At 60.6% G+C, this 18,105-nt stretch overlaps 1 protein-coding gene across 2 annotated transcripts; it reads right to left on the bottom strand.

Annotated features, from left to right (window-relative positions):
- Positions 1–1,197: 1,197 nt before the first annotated feature.
- On the bottom strand, positions 1,198–17,013 carry TOLLIP (toll interacting protein). Of its 2 annotated transcripts, none has more exons than XR_013336939.1 (6): positions 8,605–8,754; positions 7,247–7,429; positions 6,708–6,860; positions 5,838–5,928; positions 2,029–3,518; positions 1,198–1,697 (listed from the first exon to the last, which is right to left on the bottom strand). XR_013336939.1 is itself a non-coding variant. In XM_077771515.1 (6 exons), the coding sequence occupies exons 1-6, from the start codon at positions 16,996–16,998 to the stop codon at positions 3,304–3,306; spliced, it is 840 nt and encodes a 279-aa protein (XP_077627641.1). In that variant the 5' UTR covers positions 16,999–17,013; the 3' UTR covers positions 1,198–3,303. The 2 variants fall into 2 exon arrangements, 1 of the variants encoding a protein (XP_077627641.1); XM_077771515.1 differs by adding an exon at positions 16,951–17,013 and having other exon boundaries at positions 1,198–3,518.
- Between the last annotated feature and the right edge of the window lie 1,092 nt (positions 17,014–18,105).

Here is an 18,105-nt window from a genome sequence, read left to right as displayed (position 1 = left end):
AGGCCACCAGCGATCCCCTCGCCGTCGGGTAACAGCTGCTGTGGTTAAGGGACAGCCCTGAGCCCCAGATTTGTGTCACACAGTCACGCAGTGCTCAGTTCTTCGCTCCCCAGGCCAGTCTCCTGGGCAGCGTCCCACCCGCTACCGTCAGATGCAGACTCCAGCGGCCGTGTCCTCGACCTCCGGCAGCTGCGGCTTCCTTCCCGTCCCCGCGCGGGGACCTGCAGCTCCGGTCCTCTGCTCCCGCTGCGCGCGTGTCCATTCTCATGCTCTAAGTCACCACGTGGTGTTCAGGGCGGGTCGGAAGGTCTCCTGCTGCTTCATGACCGCTTTCCGTGCAGGCGGACGCCCTGGGGCTGCGCGCTCAGTCCTCACAGGCCGGACCCATGTCGCGTTCTTCCAGAAACCCAGCACGGATTTCTCCCGCTGGGGTTCCCTGGGCTGCCTTCCCTTCTAGCTCAGCCTCGCACGAGCTGGATGGGGGCCCCGTGTCGGGAGCCAGGCCCGTGGCCATGAGAAGTCGGCTCGTCCCGGCGCCCAGGGCCACAGCGCCGGCCGGCATGACAGAGCGCCTGCCGTGTGGTGTGCATCTGGGGAACGTTGGCGAGCAGACGGACGGACCCCAGCCCGCCGTGCTGACGCTCCGTGCAGCCCCCAGCACCACCCGGGCCGTCTCCTTCCCGCTGAGCCCTGCAGAGAGCGAGGCCCTGCTGGCGCTCCAGGCACCGTGCTTCTGGCTGCTTCGCATCCCGTCGGGCACGAGCACGCACCGTCCTCAGCATTTACAGGGACACGGAGCCAGGGGCAGCCAGCCTGCGGGACCCCACCTTGGGGACAGCTGCCGCCTGTGAAAGCCGGTCTGCTGCCCCAGGGCCATGGCACTGGTCCCTCGCAGCCCCTCAGGCATGCGTGCGCCCTCCTGAGACCCACTCCGAGTCGAGTCCCCAGAGGTGAGGTGGCGGCCAGCACCGCGGCTGCACTCCAGGCACCAACACAGGACAAGGGCCACCCACAGCACCGGGGCCTCCTCTCCGTCCCTGGAATCCAAGCCAATCCAATCTCCCATCTGGCACCCGCCTTTCAGGGCGACGCCCCGAGCCCAGCCAGCGGCTTTCTCTTCATTCACACAATCTCACAGGTGGTTTATTAGCAAGTGTATTTCAAGCAAAGTGAAAAACCACTCAGGAACAAAAATGGTAAAGTTTCACTGAAGGAGTTTAATTTTCTATTTTCATAGATACCATTTATTAAATTAGAAGGCTGATAAGCAAAAATATATTTTACAATTAAAGATAGATCTGGATTCTGGACCCCAACAGAAGAACCAGCAACAGCTCTGAGGATCGGCCGGCCAGCGCGCACAGAGCTGCCGCCGGAGGGGTCTGTTCGCTGAAGGAGGCGCGGGAAGAACCCGGACATGGACGCTCCGGCCTCACTGCCCGACCGCATTGGGGGCTCTGCAACCAGAGCAAATGCCACCAGCCAGCTCACGGGCCCGAGGCCCCGGCACCAGCCACCCTGGCTCACGGGAGTCCATGGTGGCCACGCTGCAGCCGTGTGAGAAGCACGTCCCCTGGCCGCTTCAGACGCACTGTGACCTCCCGCGGGAGGAGCAGGCCGCCACAGGCACAAGCCCACAAGCAGGACAGCGGGGCGCGGAGGAGGAAAGGACAGCCAGCACGGGGAGCGACGGCCTTCTGGGACGCCACAGCATGGTGTTCGCGAGAAAGGGGAGCAGAAGCGATAGGTTCAGGGCCCCTCCTGCCAGCTGAGGCCCCGTGAGCGAACCTGGTACCCGTCCCTGTGGGAAGCGCGTCCCTAACACGCACACACATCCCCACAGCACTTAGGAGGCCCTGGGGCCCCGGGGTCCTGGATGTGTGTCCGTGAAGGTCACCTCTAGATGAGCGCTCAGGCCTGCCCACCACTTCCACCCGATCGGGGAGGAGTCTGCGCGCGGTCACGGGCCCAAACCGTGTGACATGGGAACGCATGCCCCGCGAGGGCCAGCGAGAGGCCCGGACCCACCTGAGCCGAGGCGCGTCTTCACGGAGAACCCTTGCCTGGCATGGCCACCTGCCAGCCGGACACGCTTCTTCAGGCTTCTGTGCGCAGACCCCGGCCCACCACGCCCCCGCCAGTTGGCGCCAACGTCCTCCAGCTGACGGGAGACCCCGCGTGCAGGGAAGGCTGGACGGAGCCCGGGCCTCACGCTGACCCTCGGCGGCGCCCACGGCAGCAGGACTCCCCGCCTGCAGGCAGGGGTGCGGCAGTGCCCGACCGCAGATTTTCATAAGGTGCCCCCCCAACCTGTCCCATCCTGGGGCCACAGCAGGAGCCTTGGCCGCCACGCGGCCCACAGCGCAGCACACGCTCCCCTGCCTCTGGGGAAGACTTAACATTCGCCGGTTTGCTGTTTTCATCCAAACTGAACTCAAGACTGGTACACGACGTCCACTTAAATCAACGTCAGTTCTAAGCAACGGTTCCTAACGCCCTTTAATAAACAAATACAAAGTACGGCACCTCCTACTTTTCACCCTCGGTTTTACGTTCTGTTCCAAGAGCTGGTCAGAGAAAGGAGAGGCAGCCCCTCAGAAAAACACCCCACAAAGCTGGCATGAAACACAGCAGGAAAAGGCATAACGGGGTCCCTGGGGTGGCCCTGCTCCAGATCCCACGGGTGGGGACAGGCGGGTAGACGGGCATCGGTGCTGAATCTGCCGCCAGCTGGCGACACGGAGGTCAGCCTGCCCGGGACACTGGTGAACGGCCCTGGACCACAGACAAGGAGCAACAAGGGACGGACGTGAACTTGAAGCTTGAGTTATAAAAGTAATCCCAATCAGCGGTTAATGTTCTACGCACCTGAAATACGAGTCTACCTGACTAAGTAGAACAGCGCATGCCGCGGGCACACCAGGAGGCCGGGACGCTTTCTGAAGCACTGGTGGAGGCAGGCTGCTCATGCCGAGTGCCCTCGAGACAGCGCGTGGAGCAGAAGCACACGGCACTTGAAGACACTCGTCCCCAAGCGGCAAGGGGGCGAGTGTGTGGACACAGGACACGGCCCACGTGCCTGCTCTTCTCCCGACAGAGCCAGGAGCAGAGCTGCCCACACCCGCACTTGAGCGGTGGTGGCACTCGGTGGCCGGGGACCAAGGACCCACATGCATCCCAAACGAGGGTGAGGACTGGGGCTACAGAGGGCCGAGAAAAGGCTACACGGGGCTCCTTCACAGGAACGGGGGTGGGGTGGGGCCAGCAAGTGGAGAGGGGCCGAGGCAGGTGGCAGCCGGGGCCCTAGGACTCTTCGCCCATCTGGAGCAGGGAGTTGATGGCTGCGTCCCTGTCCCCTCTCTGGGCTTCCAGCACGGAGCGGATCACCTCCCGGTCCATGTTGGGGAACATGTCCTGGATGGCTTTCAGATCCTCCTCGCTGCAGCGGGGTTGGGCACTCACGGCCGCCGGAGGCAGGGCCACAGGCACCACGCCGGGGCTGCACACGGCGGGCATACCTGCAAGCGAGACGTGGTTGAGGAACACACGATGGTACCGAGGAGCAGATGGAGCGCCCCGGCCCGTGGCCCTCCTCCCCGGGAGGTGCACGCCACACTCTCTGCCCAGAGCCGGGATGCACCGCTCGAGCTGTGGTCCTTAAACTCCCGCTTCCACCACAGGGGCCCACGCTCGGGGCCGCGGGCCACAGTTCCCTTTGTCAGAGGACAGCCCAGCACATGGGACGCACAGCCCAGCTGCACCGTGTCAGCGCGCAACCGCGGCCGGGCCGCGCACCGGGGGGATCCCTCTGCTGCCAGCGAGGCAGGCTGCACGTGCCGAGTGCCCTCGGGACAGCGCGTGGAGCAGAAGCACATGGCGGGAGCACGTGAAACCCAAGAGCCAGGCCCGCACCCCTGAGCGTTTCTTACCACACGCCAAGCCGGGACACACTGAGGACCCAGCCCTCAAATCCACTGTCTGCAGGACGATGGAAACACTGAGCAGAAGAGCAAGGGGAGGCTTCCCCAGACCGGGCACCTTTCACCGTCTCTTGGGAAATGGCGTCCTTCACACTCTGGGCCCCTGACCACCGTGCCTCCCAGGCACTACTCTCTGCCGGCCGGGGGTGGGGGGCACCTGTAGTCAGCCCCTCCCGTGGGGGCCCCCAGCTCAAGGGTTCCATCTGCCCTCTAGAAGCAGGGTCCACAGACACAGGCGTGTGCACACCACACATCACTCACGTGGACACACACGCACACCCATATCGAAGGCCACACGTGCGCATGCCACACATCACATGCACGCACACCCCGACGAGGTCAGGGAAGTCCATTCTTCACCCCAGAGAAGACCGCGGTGCAAGCTTCATGCAAGCACAGGCAGTGGGTGCAAGTCCTTATTTGCAGGAAATGCACCAGGAGCCAGTGGGCGCCTCTGCCTCCAGACGTCCAGGTAAAAACGACTTCCTCTCCTTGGGAACTTCCTGCAACTCTAGGTTGCAAAACTTACAAATGTGCATCAGAGGAGAAGCTCAAAGTCTCCGGGCCTTTCCCAAAATAAGCATCTTAGGGCAACCTTTAGCACAAAGTTCTCATTTACAAAAAGAACTAAGAAACCAGAAAAAGGCCAGTGACACACGTCTGGACTCCTGACAGAGCAGACTCCCAGTTAACGGAGTGCTGCTGGCTGTGTGGGTCCCTGTGTGTCCCCCAGAAACATATTTGAGGCCCCTGCCTGAGCACTTATGAACAAGACCTTATTTGCACGCTGGGCCGTCTGGAGCAGGGTCCTGAGAAAAGAGGCCCCTGAGACATAGGCACAGACCCCAGGAGGGGCCTCGTGACCCTAGTGGCAGAGACTGCAGCGAGGCGGCCACAACCCAGGGCTGCCTGAGCCCCAGAAGCTAGAGGGGACCGAAGGGTCCTGCCCTAGCCCCTCTGCCTCTGGCTCCAGGGAGCACGGCCTGCCCGTGCCTCGATTTTGTGCTCTGGCCTCCAGAAGATTCCTGCTGCCTTAGGCCACCGCTGTCTGTGGGACTTCGTTGCGGCCGCCCCAGGGCTCTCATACCTTTGGTGAACCCCGCAAGGCGCCTGCTCGGCCTCAAATCTCTAATACATGGCACCTGAACCATCAGCTCACACAGACCCTTCAACCACCGCAGGGAAGGCGCCACTGAGATCCCAGGACAGAGGTCCTCAGGCTGACCTCAACACAAAGCAGAGGCCCACGGTGGCGCTCTGACCCAGCTCCCTGTACTGCGCCAGCTGGGGTAGGGGCCGCAGGGACCCGGGGCTGCCCCCCTCCCTTCTCTCGGGGATGGATCACCGACTCGCCCTGCCTGCCGTGGCCTCGTCCCTTCTGCCTACTTTTATGGCTGTTTACGGCAGGGGCTGGTGAAGTCCAGTCACTGTCACAGTCAGGAATGAAGTGAGCCAACAGCTGACATTAAAGTTTGAAAACTCAAAGACATAAAACCTGCAATCTGATTGGATTTTGCTGCACAGCCACAAGCTGCTAGTTTGTACGGGGGAGTGCACACGGCAGAGCGGGAGCGCCAGGGCACACGGGTCACTCTGCCCCACAGGGTACTCTTTCACTTGGATGACTTGTATATTAACGGGTTTAGAAATAACGTTTCTACGCCTCCATCAACTTCAACTTGCCAGCAACCAAGAAAAAAAAGTTCTATATTCCACAGATGCATAAAATATTCAAACGTAAGACCAGACCCTTGTGTTTGGAAGGGTCCCCACAAGTCATGTGCAGACCAGGCTTAGTCTCCCTGCTGCACTTACGAGCCCATGAGGAGAGCCCCGGGCAGGGGGCGCGGCACACACCTGTGATGGGCACGTAGCCGACGCCTTGCTGGTACACGGTGGGCATCAGGACCACAGGCTGGGGCGGCATCATCACGGCAGCCGGCAGCGACTGGAACACACCGAGGACGATCGCGGGGTCACAGAGGAACACAGCACAGCTGAAACCTCCCCACGGGGCCCCGCCCACACGGGTGTCCCTACACTGCCCCGGTGGAAGGCGGGACCAGGCGCTCGGCTACAGGGGTAGTTACAGAGCCGCAGCCGACCGAGACGCGATCGGAAGGGAACGCGGTTGCGGGAAGCAAGCCGGCACCCGAAACAATTCCTGACTGCCTCTAGACCTTAACCACTCAGCTGTCGCAGTCACGGCTCCGTGTTTATGTGAAAACTCTGTTAAAGTCGCATAAGGAGACATTTCTGAGCAAAATCACACAGGTGCTGGGGTTTGCGTTCAGACAGCCCGGGGACGGGAAGCGAGGACGAAACTCCACTGGCCAAAGGCCATCCTCAGGGCCTGTCCCAGAGGCAGAGTCAAAATAACAGGAACATTACCACCCCCTTGGGGACACAAAAAAGTGGCAAGGGCCTAGGATCCCAGGCCCCACTCCCCTGCCCCAAGAGCAGCAGGCTGCTGAGGATGGAGCCGCACAAGCCAGGGGACCTGAGGGCCAGCGGCTCCTCCCTCAAACCTGGTGTGGCCCTGAGACCCCTCGCTACCACGTGGCAGGTCTGCCTGGCCACAGGCTACCACACAACTCTGCTCCTCCCGCCAAAACTCCAGACGCCTGCTGGCCGTGGTCCCAGTCCGTCAGGGACAAACAGCTCCACTGAGCCCAAGTCCCACTCAGCCTGCCGCACGGCCTGTGCCCGCACGGCCTGTGCCCGCACCGTGTAGGACATGACCAGGTTGATCATGCCCTCCTTGTCGTCACCCTGCCGGCCGCTCAGGCTGTACCACTCGTCCTCCACCTTGCCCTGCTTCAGGGACTCGGGGATGGTGACGTGCGTCCAGGCGATGCGGTCGTCCATGGAGAAGGCTCGCTGGGGGGTCACAGGAGGAGCTCGTTCAGCCACTGCCCAGAGGCCCCACCCCCACTCTGAAATCCCGCCCNNNNCCCCCCCCCCCCCCCCCCCGGAGGGTCCTGGCCCTGGCACTGTGCATCCCTCAGAGCCTTTGTTTGGGGACGTGTCTGGGACTGGGGGAGGGGAGACGCATCAACACCGTCTCGAGAGCGCCCGGTGTCCCTGCCCCTGGCGATACGGTTTCTGAACATAAGTGCACGGGACGTGTACTGTCCTCTGCCGCTGGGGACACCAGGACACCTGTCACAAAGCACGGATGTGCCGCGTCGGGGCACACCTGCAGCTCCGGGAAGCCGAGTGCGACCCGCACGGCTGGGCCCGTGACAGGCGAGAGGGCCGCTCACCTCGTCGAAGATCTCCAGGTAGAAGGAGTCCACTCCGGGCGGCACCGTGCACTGGATGACTTTATTCCAGCGAGGGTTCTTGGCACCGTTGTGGGCGGTGGGCGTCTCGTACACCGCGTAGCCCAGGCGCAGGCGGCAGTACGGGTCCATGCGGGTCATGCCGTAATTCTTCGCCAACTTGGCCTGAAACACAACCAATGTTACTAAACAAGCAGCTGCCATCAGAGTGAGAGCTGCACGTCCGCCTCAGCTTTCCACCCCCTCCAGCTCATTTCCAGCATTTTCCGGGAAGCAGGACATGGCTGCAAGCGTCTCCGTGGCTCTAGGTACGGCAGGTCACTGGTCAAGTGACGGGAGCCCCGGGCCTCACAGGGCAGCTCCTTCTCCGACGTCCCCTCTGAAGAGGCTGCGGAGGAGGGTGACAGGCAGGCTGTCCCGAGCCAGAGCCACCCTGGAGCCACAGCCCGGCTCCACTGCCTGTTCTCAGTCCACGGCCTCGGGTGGAGGAGCCCAGCCTTCACCCAGACAGGCCGCGTTCGCAGGGAGGAAAAAGCGTGGGCACGGATGAAGGCGGGAGGCTCTGGTGGCCCAGGCGGCCAGTCGGCACACGCTTGCTTCCAAGTGGGTCCTACTGGACTGTAACACCTCCTCACAGAACCCCACGAGGGCACATGAGGGAACAGCCCTCGTGGGCGTGGGGCGAAGACCAGGGGAGGAAGGGCAACCACACAGGTAGTGGGAAGCCACGGGCCACGCCTTGAGTCCCAGTGGGCGAAGTGGGCCTGCTTCGGGCCCCTGGAGCCCAAGCCACGAGGGTCTGGAGGACCACACAGAGAGTGCGTGGCTCATCTGTACCTTAGGTGACCTGATCGGCCCGAGCGCGTGGCCAGGTGTCCGGGATGCGTGGTCACCGTAAAACCCACAGAATTCATGAGGCCCGACTGTGACTCTGTCCACTGTATTTGTGCGTCTCCTCAAAATAGCGTGCAGTGACCTCCCTTTCTTCACGGCCTTACGGAAAGTCGGGTTGCCCCAAACCATTTTAGATCCTGACAGCACATTTGGCTTTCCTTGGGATCCGTTCAGCAGCTGGGGCCTGCCCTCACGCCCCCACCTTCCCAGCAGCCGTGCGGCCAACCACACGCAGGGATGGTGCCCAGCACGGAGCATGCGCCCATTACAGTGGTTACCGATTATTCCTGCTATTCCTGGTAGAACCTGGGTAACTGTCGCTATTTTTCACACGTTATCACTTTTCACCAGCTATGTTTCAAGAACACACATCAGAAAACCATGCATCCGCACAGATAATGTGGTGCAGCGGTCGCAGGCCGTCCCTCCCCACACAGGCCACCCACCTGCACCACGGTGATGCTGAGGCGGCCCACGGCGCCCAGTGCCCCTCCATACTGCAGCTGCTGGGCTGCCTGTGCGTCCAGCTGCAGCTGCTGCTGCGCGGCCGTGGGCGTGATGCGGAGGAAGTCCTGCGGGAGCTCGCCGACGTACACCTTTGGGGAAAGCACGCTGTTAGTGGGGTGGGAGCACGGCCTCTTCATCTACACGGTCAGGGGCCCCGGGGGGTGGAGGAGTCTGCAGCCCAAGCGCCCTGAACCACCACTCTGCCCCCACCCATGGCGGCTGCTCCCAGGCCAGGAGCCCTTTCTCTTGGGGGAAACGAGTCGCAAACCAGCCTCCCAGAGGGCTCACCACCTGCTCTGGCCACTAACAGGGGACTCTGGTGCTCACAGTGGCTCCCTGTACAGGCTCATGCCGTGCCCAGGTGTCACTGCCTCCACCTGCGAGCCCGAGATCTGCTTCCCCTGCTGCCATCAGCTGCAAGGTGCTCATTCAAACCAAGGAGCAAGAGGAAATCGGAAGCTTGGATTTCCAGATGTATGGAAACCCCTCCATGCAGATGAATTTAAAAACCTTCGATTCAAACAGTTCAAGCTCAAAACTGGCCCAGAAGACAAAAAGAAGAGACGAACAAGAGGCCCCAGACACCTCACCCCTCTGCCTCTTGCTGAACCCTCTGTCCAAGGGTCAGAGGGCCCCTGAGAAGGGCTTAGCTCCCAGACAGGGCGGGGACGTGCCAGGAGGGGGACTGCACAGAGACCGGAAGGTTCCAAGAAGCCAGTCTTCCATGAAGGAGCAGCGGATGAAGTGGGAATCAGTCGCGACATATGGTGGTTCTGGCCCGGGACAAGGCTCCCCCTGCAGACTGGAGCAGAGGGGGTGGCTGTGTCCCTGGGCCAGCCGAGCAAGGCCCCACTGGGCGTTCACCACCCCGAGCAGCCTCACTCCACGCTCTCCCTGGGTTCAGGGTCTGGACTGCCCGGATAAACAGCTAGGGCAGCCCCGGGGGCCACGAGCTACGGCACAGGGCCAGCGCCGCCAGGGTTCCCCCTCAGTCACCCCACAGGGACACCACACCGGACTCTGGCCCAGAGCCTTCAAGGAGTGTTATTTTCAGCAAATGCCAAAAGGAAACCCCCCATGTGTCTGTGAGTTGGGGCACACTGCACTTACAGACAATGGCCCCTAGGGGCCACTTCAGACATCCAGATGCCCAATACCCTGAGGCTTTTATGCCTGGAGTTCTGGACTTCCCGATGGACTGGGCATGTGGCAGAATTCCAGAAAGCTCCACACCCACTGAGCTCACAAGAACCACTGGGAAGGCATTTCTCCCCAAGCACCTGGCGCAGTTTCATTTCAAACGTCCCTAGAAGGGTCTAGGTTCCTGTCTGTGTCCCCATCTCAGGCCTGGAGACCACGCGCAATCCAGGCCTCGAAACCAATGGAAACCAACTCGGGACCCCGGGCCCAGGGGCCCTCCCGGCCACTCCCACCTCAGCAGCTGGTGCCCCAGCAGCATCCCTCTGCAAAGCATAAGCGACTTCTCCTGGCTGCACCCCACACCCAGCCCTCCCGGGCTGGGACACGCGGGTGTGACCTCTGTGCTTGGGGGGGGGCAGCGCGTGTCACCCATTCTCGTCCTCTGCTTCGGGACCGGGCAGCCTGGTGGGGCCCCAAGTACTCGCTACGGACTGAAGGGAAGGCAGCAGCGCCCAGGAGGCCCAGCGTCGCCAGGTGAGGAGCACACTGCCTCGCAGGGGCCTCAGGGGCCATCCCTCCCCAGGTATGTTCCCCGGCTCACAGGAGAGCCCAGGGCTCCCCTGACAAAGAAGGACGCTCCCCCTCCCAGAGGGCTGAGATGCTGCGCTGGCTTCACGGCTCTAAGATTGACGCCAATCGCCAGTGGCTGTGGGCAGGCAGGAGCCGCACCCCAGCCCCAACTCTACCCACGGCACGGGGCCGGATGTGGCCCTGCTGACCGTCCCTGGGCCTTGCAGCCTCCGCTCGATGGGGCTCTGGCAGCTCTACCTGCTTCTGGGTCTGGCACATGACTCGTGCTAACCACGTGGACCACATTCTCGTTCACTCTGAGAGTAACTGCTCACCCCCCTCCCCACATCCCGCAGCTCTGAGGACCCAGCAGGGCGGGCTGTGCCCTTGGGGGGCACACAGGCAAGGCGCACACATGCGTACGCAGCGACGGTGGTGACGGTGTGCTGCTCAGGCACGGGGGTCGTATGTCTGTCTCCCGTCGTCCCCTCATCAGAAAAGAACGTCTAGAACTCATCTGGGTTTAAGGAGGACACGCTGCTTTAATGGGGGGGAGGGGATAAAATTGTACCGAAGGCCAAAGATGTAGTATTCTTTTTCAACAAGGTTTTAACCATAAAAAGAATGAATGTGAGATGAGGATTTTTACAACATAAGTTAACAGTGCAAACAAAACACGGGAAGGGAGGGAGGCAGAGTCAACAAGCGCCGACAGGCTGGGGGACACCAGGTTCTGGAGAAGCTGGGAGGGCACTGCGCCCTGTGGTCTCCTCCCACCTGAGGGACGCGCTACAGAATCCCTGAGCAGCAGGCCTCAGGCTGTCGCGGTCCCCAGAACAAGCAAAGTCTGAGATGGCCCCAGAGCACAGGCCACGAAGGACCCACGGCAGCTGAGTGGCCACGTGGGGCCCTGGCCAGAACCCGAGCCCAGGAGGTACAGGGAGGAAAACGTGGGGCATCCAAATCAGCCCTGGAGCGGCAGCCACATACCCAAGCCAGGTCTCTGGCTGTGACCAGTGGACCACGGTGACACGACGGAGCTCACTAAAGCTCTCCATACTGTCTGTGCCTGACCCATAACTCTAAAATTTCAGGTTTACTAGAAAAAATTCCAATTTAACTAAATGAAGAAAGAGGAAGGACACAGTGCTTCACTTCGTACAAAATAAAAATCTTACAAAATCTCGGTTATGCAACCAGCACCCGCCACCAGAGCCGCCAGACAGGCCCGCCCACTGCTGCGGCCCCAGAGTCTGTCAGAGCAGGCAGGTTCCACCACCTGAACAGGTTCCTGCTCATGACAAACTGGTGACGCGTCATGTGTCCCATGCATGTCCCAGCGCCGACAGGAACCCTACTGCCCCAGTGACCATCTGCAAAGGCCACGCTAACAGCTGTATTACTGACGTGTATTAACTTTTTGGGCTCACTTTTGCCACGTTACGATGGAGAAGCGTCGCATAAAGACACATGCTCTCTCCCGACTCAAAGATGAGAGAAAAGAGAACGATCGCTCCTGCTACAAGATAAACACTGGGTCACATCGGAAAACATAACTTGGCTCACGTTTACAAGCAGAGCACACGGAGGCCCAGACCAGGCCTGGGGCAGGCACTCTCACACGGAGCACCTCCAAACCATGTTCGCTTGCCACCCCTTGTCAAGTTCTCGGGCTGCAGACAGACTGTCTCTGGGTTCCTGACCCGCGCGCCCACTCGTGCCCTACGTACAGTTAGTTGGTCCAAGGTTAAGAAGAACTCAAGTTTTTACGTTACGAGTTAGAGTAAAAACTGAAAAGCCATTGACACTTAACTCAGTATACATATTCGCTGCGCAACCTTTAACATAACTTATTTACTCGCGTCAAATTACGCATACTCCTTAGCAATTTATGTAAATGTAGTACCGAAATACTCAAGAATTTAAAAATTCATTCAACTGTTACTTTTCCAGGAAAATTAAAACATCTAGAAAGTTTTTAGTGAACTTTTAACTTTCACGAGAGGGGCCGCAATGAGACAGCACCTGTGTCCTCCGCCGAGTCCATGGCAACGTGGCACCCAATAAAACCGTGGCATGACCTGTGGGCCATCAGCCTCGCTGAGGCCTTCAGTTCCTTCCTCACCCTCTGGGGTCTGGCATCGGCCGTGAGGACGTGCTTGAGGCTCTGGACCCCCCACCAGAGCCCAGAGAGGTGTCCCCACACAAATGCCTCCGTGGTGACTGGCTCATCACATGGGTCTTGTTCCACATCACTCATGACTGGAACTGTGGCTAAAGGGGACGGAAGAACGTGACCAGATGGCACAGAACTGTAGGGGTGCCAAGGGCCTTGGCGGTGAAGTCAGGTGCTCATGGGACGAGGAGCCCCATCCCTCGGGATGGTGTCTGGCAAGCCAGGGGCCCCGGAGCCTCCCTGCCATCTCAGGGACCTGTCCTGCAGGGCACACCTGCCACCAGATTCAGGGAGCTGCATGTCCAGCATGCCCTATGGTCTGGCCCAGGAAAAATGGACTGTCCCCCCAAGTGACTGCAGGGGGCGTGGCTCTGACCCCCAGCCTGGCTGCTGACCGAGTCCCCGCTGCACAGGGGCCGAGATGCTGGCCCCAGCGTCCCATGGGAGGGAGCCCAGGCAGCCAGGGAGCCGGGCGTGCCGTGTGTCTCAGCGAGCTCCTCTGCCTGGCACCCGACCGCAGGGCGTGACAGCAGGTGGGCCGGCTGGACGAGGGTGGTGGTGTGTGGTGGCACAGGGGCCGAGAAGTAGGTTCTGTCTGCTCTGAAGACACAGTGGCAGGACTACCCAAGGGGACGGAGGGGAGGGGAGGTCACCCCAATGTTCCAGCCTTGAGTGCCGTGCAGGGTGGAGCCACTTCCAGATGGGATTGTAGGGAAGGGGTTGCAGGGGAGGGTGTGACGGAAGGAGAGGCTTCCTGGCACTGTCTGGAACATTCCAGAGAGAAGGCAAGGAACGCAGGACACACAGGTCGGAGTTTAGGAAGGAGACCTAAGAGGAGACAGGGAGCCACTGTGGTGTTGGGGACCCAAAGCAAGGTCCCCAAGGGAGTGAGGACACACAGAAAAGAGGAGGAGGGGCGCCTGGGTGGTTCAGCCGGTTCAGCATCCGACTCTTGATTTTAGCTCAGGTCATGATCTCGTGGTTCAAGGTTCAAGCCTCACATCAGGCTCTGTGCTGACAGTGCGGAGCCAACTTGGAATTCTCTCTGTCCCTTCACTTTCCCCTCTCCCAAAATAAATAAATAAACCTTTAAAAACAATTTAAAAATAAGAAAAGAGGAGGTAGAAGGAAATTCCAGGCGGAGACAATGGCCTCTGCGCAGGGGGAGGCTGCTGTCACTGGCTCACAGGTGATGGCTGTTTCTGGAGGGCCTGAGAACCCACCCCGGGGAGCCACTGCACGCCTCAGCCGCACTGCTGCTGCGCCCCTGCTCAGAGCACCCCGCGCCAGTCCCCCAAAGCTCGGGTGGCCTCCAGGGGCCTCCTGCCCTCAGCTCATGCAGCTGCCTTCCCGGGGTCCACAGTCCCGCACAAGCAGCATGCCTGGCCCCTCGTGGTCCCGCGGCGTCAGGACAGAGCGGTGAGAGGCGTGGAGGACAGTAAACGGTGCACATGAAAGGGCACAGACGGCCGTGGGGAAAAGCCGGGTTCCTCAAGAAATGGAAACGAATTCACAGGAAGCCAGCAGCTCACACGTTCAGGAACTTCCACAGGCTGGGCCATGTTCAAGGCGCAGAGATGCCAGGCAACTGGCCGGCAATCAGAGAGCCGAGTGTCGCTCGGGGAAGGGACTGAGACCTCCAGGCCACAGTGCTGACCCAGGAAATGGTTGGGGGTGGGGCACGGGGCGACGCCAGGGGAAGGATGGTGCGTGCGGACTCGGGCGACAGTCAGGCCAGAGCCCTGCACAGGCAGGAGGAGGGGCGCTTCAGACAGAACCTGGGAGAGCCTGCCGCCGGAGGGAATCCTCAAAGATGAGCGGAATGGCAAAGCAAAGTGGCCCAAAGGTCTGAGGAACAGGAAGAGGAAGCAGCGGCAGCACATGTGACAAAATCGCACCCCAGGTGGGGAGACGTCCCTTGGGGCCACATCCTGATCAGGAGACAGGTACATGTAACGACTGACCTCAGACCCGGGCAAGTCAAGGTTCTACGATAACCACAAAGGGAGTAAGAATACATGTCCTTCCAGGCCAAAAGAGAGGAAAAATTTTAATTTAAAAAACTATATTTAACCAACCCAAAAGGAGAGAAAAAGAAACAAAACTGGACAAGCGTAAGTGCAAAGGAAAACATCTGAAAGAAACGTGTGTGTACAACTACGTGAAATTATTTAATGTGTTCCTCTTAAAATACAAAGACACTCTTTAGATTTGACTTTCAAAACCTATTCACTGTTGATGATAAACCAATGTTAAGCATAAATGTGCAGAAAGATGTCAAGTCAAAAAATGAAAAACAAAACCAAAAACCCGTAAGGCAAACACTCCCGCGCTAGCATCAGACCAAGTACGAAAGGCTCTGTGCAGCCAGGAAGGTCACCGCGCCCCAGCAAGATGTGATCTGCACCGACCCCGGGCCCTGGGCAGCAGCCGCAGGACCCGGGCCAGCGGGGAGGGGCTGGCAGGGCGAGGTCGGTCCACTGGAGCAGGAGAAGGCAGGTCACAGCCGACGGCATGAGCGCGAGACCCTCGAATGGCCATGGCACGCGCGGAGAGAAACACCAAGCAAAAGCCTAAAGAGAAAACCACTCTTCCCTGCGAATCCCAGAAGTTCCAGAGAAAGAATGGCGCCTTATATTTACATATCCACATATTTTCACTTACGTGTAAGTGAGAATGTTCTTATTATGTTACCTTCCAGAAACAATCATTATCAGTAAGGCTGATGAGGACCTGGAGGGTCTCAGGTCACCGGCACGTCACCTAGCAGACCCGCTTGGGTCAGGAGGGGAAAGGCGCAATGAAGGGGAGGGCCGTGCGCTCGGCCCAAACCTGCTCACTGATCAGCCCCTCTAGAAGGACGACCAGGGGTCGTCCTCAGCCAGGGCCCCATCAGCCTGAACTCCGTGGGGTCCACCCACACATCCACGAGCGAGCCCAGAAAAGCTTATGCTGCCTCTGACTGAGCCTTGATCCCCATCCCCCCATCCCTGTCCCCATGAGCTGACGGCATCACTGAGTGAACCCCCTGAGTTCTGACAAGGCAGGGGGCCCATCAGGGGCTTCTGAAAAGTCTGTGAACTAGATGGAAACCCTGGACAGAAAAAGGTCCTCGTTACAAGAACACTAGCATTGTTAACAGCGGGGCAAATAGCGCAGGTCAGGGGCATCGCTCAGCGGAGGCTCCAGGAAGAAACTAGCCTGGAGAGACGAACGCCAAAGACCCCTCTCAGCCCCGCAGAAGGGACAAGGCAGAGCAGGAGCCCCCCGCTGCAGCTAACCCTGCACTGTCCCGGCCCCGCCCCACCCCTCGGGCTTCCCTGAGCAAGGACACAGGAGCCCCACCCCCCAGGCAGACTCCCCAGGGACTTCAGGTTCCCGAGGACTCTGTGGGAGGCGGTGGTGGGACTTCAGCGTACACCCTGAGCGTGTGGCCAGGCTCGGGCGCCCTGGAGCGCCGGAGCGGTGTGCAGGGATGGCGCCCACTGGCACAGGGCTAACGCTCAGGACCCAGGCCCCCAGCACTGCCGAACGCCAGCTTCGCCACCACCAGCTGGGATGGCAGCTTCCTTCTGTTCATGGCCCAGCACCTGCGCGTTCCTCCACAGACCCGGCACCCACAGGGAGTGGGGCTCGATCAGGTCAGCGCCCCCCAGCCACAGGAGGAGGACCCCCAGACTCTTAACAACTGCGCGCGGCCCTTGCAAGCAGGGCCAGGTGCCAGGCACACCAGCTGTGCACAGAGGCTGGCACTGTAGCAACCGGAGGAAACTCGAGCACCAGACCCCTCTGCTGCCCACAGGACTTCTGTCTGGAAGAGCACCTTGGCGGTGCTGCTGCCCTCACTGGCGCAGACGCCCACCCTCTCTCCCTCCAGGCCTGCCTGCTTTCCAGCCCCAGGCCCTCGGGTGTCAGGGCAGGTGGCAGCTCCCACAAGAACCCTACCCACCTCAGCCCCAGCTGGGACAGACCCACAGCCCTGAGCGCGTGGCTCGCCTGAGCGCTTATGATCCTGTGCCGGAACAGCCGGATGGCGGGACACCTGGCCTTCGCTGCACCGTGCTGCCCCAAACGTCGTGAGCAATGTCACCGCTGGGTGTGTCACTGGCACTCAGGCCCCAGGCCCTGATGACGCCCCCCCAGCAGCTCTGGCCCAGACCTGATGTTACTGCTCGTGGACGAGCTACGTGCAGCACCCATACGCGGATGTAGGCCACACAAGTGTCACACGTGCCAGGAAATAGCATACACACGGAAAGTGAGAGCAGGGGCCCTGGGAGGGCAGAGGCCCCACACGTGTGAGCGCTGACGCTCCTACTCGCTCACTGCGGGGCATACGGGGCTTCTGCTGCGCGCCGTCACAGAGCTGAGGGCTCCCTCGGCACCAGGATGAGCTCACCTTCCCGGAGTGCTCCCTCGGCACCAGACACCGAGCCCAGCTCCGCATGTGTTTACTGAGCCTCACGCCACCACCGAAGTTCCGCACAAGTCGCCAGGAGGCAACGGAGCCCCCAGGAGGCTGAGCACACACGACAGGCCACAACGGGGCTCTCCGGCAGGACCGTTCAGCCCACTGCTCCTGGGCGGGGGCGGGGGAAGACAGAGAGGAGCCGCTGATCCGGTTCCCTTGCTTCTCTGATCAGCCAGTTGCATAAAATGGGACACTGCTGGCCGTGAGCCCGCTGTAAGCCACTGTGAGGCCAGAGACATGGACACACGGCAAGGAGGAGTCCAGAACCCCCCACTGACTCAGGACGCTGGGGTCTGATAACAAGAGGGCGTCAGCTCCACGTCGAAGCTCTCAGAAGGGGCATCTAGACTTCAAGCCGGCTTCTAACAAAACCTGGTTTTCCTTTCAAACTGGGGAACATCGTTCTGAAAAGATCCTCCCCTCATCTGTACAAACGGGATCCATCCACGTCCTGCCTTAATCATGAGAAGCCTGCTGAGTGGGCGCCTGCACACAGGAGCCGACTTCGAGTGGAAGTACGTGAAGGTATCACGCCAGAGGAACCTTCTTCCTACTCAAAAGGGCCAGCACGGTCATCTGCTGTCCATGTTGATAGAAACCTCCCAGTTTGTGACAACCCGCCCCAACGCGGTCTGAACGAGCAGCTGGGAGGCCACCTCCCCCTGGAGCCATCCTGAGCCAGTCTACACTTGCTCACCGGCAACAGCACAGCGAGCTTTGGGGACCAGACAGGAGCCCTCAGAAGGAGAACTGGGAAAGGCCCTCCCAGGTCCTCAGTCCCCAACCTCTCATTTGCAAAAGAAAAAACAGGGTTTGAAAAGTGGCCTCTGAGCCTGGAGGCAGCGGGGCCTGTGGACCTCACTCTGTCTGTGGGAAGCGCAGGAACTATCTGCGGTTCAGGAAGCTCCTCCACGTGACGACCATCCGAGGTGCGAGAGACCTCCTCCCCCCCGCGTGCGGGGCGGTACCCAGTGGGGGTGCGGGAGACCTTCTCCGTCAGGGGGACCCACTCAGGGTGCAAGCGGCCTCCCCCGTCCAAGGAACCCACTGAGGGTGCGAGGGGCCTCCTCCGGCCTGGGCGCT

The sequence above is a fragment of the Crocuta crocuta genome, unplaced genomic scaffold (genome assembly GCF_008692635.1).
Source record: "Crocuta crocuta isolate KB4526 unplaced genomic scaffold, BGI_CrCroc_1.0 scaffold1192, whole genome shotgun sequence".
In the NCBI taxonomy this organism is placed as follows: Eukaryota; Metazoa; Chordata; class Mammalia; order Carnivora; family Hyaenidae; genus Crocuta; species Crocuta crocuta.
Note: the sequence above shows the minus strand (reverse complement) of the source record. Positions and strands in the feature narration are given on the sequence as shown.

What these genes read in the sequence shown, in the direction of transcription:
- TOLLIP (XM_077771515.1), bottom strand. Translation starts at nt 16,998, where the DNA reads ATGCGGAGCTGGGCTCGGTGTCTGGTGCCGAGGGAGCACTCCGGGAAG. An exon ending in CGAGGGAGCACTCCGGGAAG is followed by an intron (nt 8,755 to 16,950) that starts GTGAGCTCATCC and finishes CTTTCCCCAAAG; the next exon opens with GTGTACGTCGGCGAGCTCCC. An exon ending in ACCTGGTCATGTCCTACACG is followed by an intron (nt 5,929 to 6,707) that starts GTGCGGGCACAG and finishes GGTGTGTTCCAG; the next exon opens with TCGCTGCCGGCTGCCGTGAT.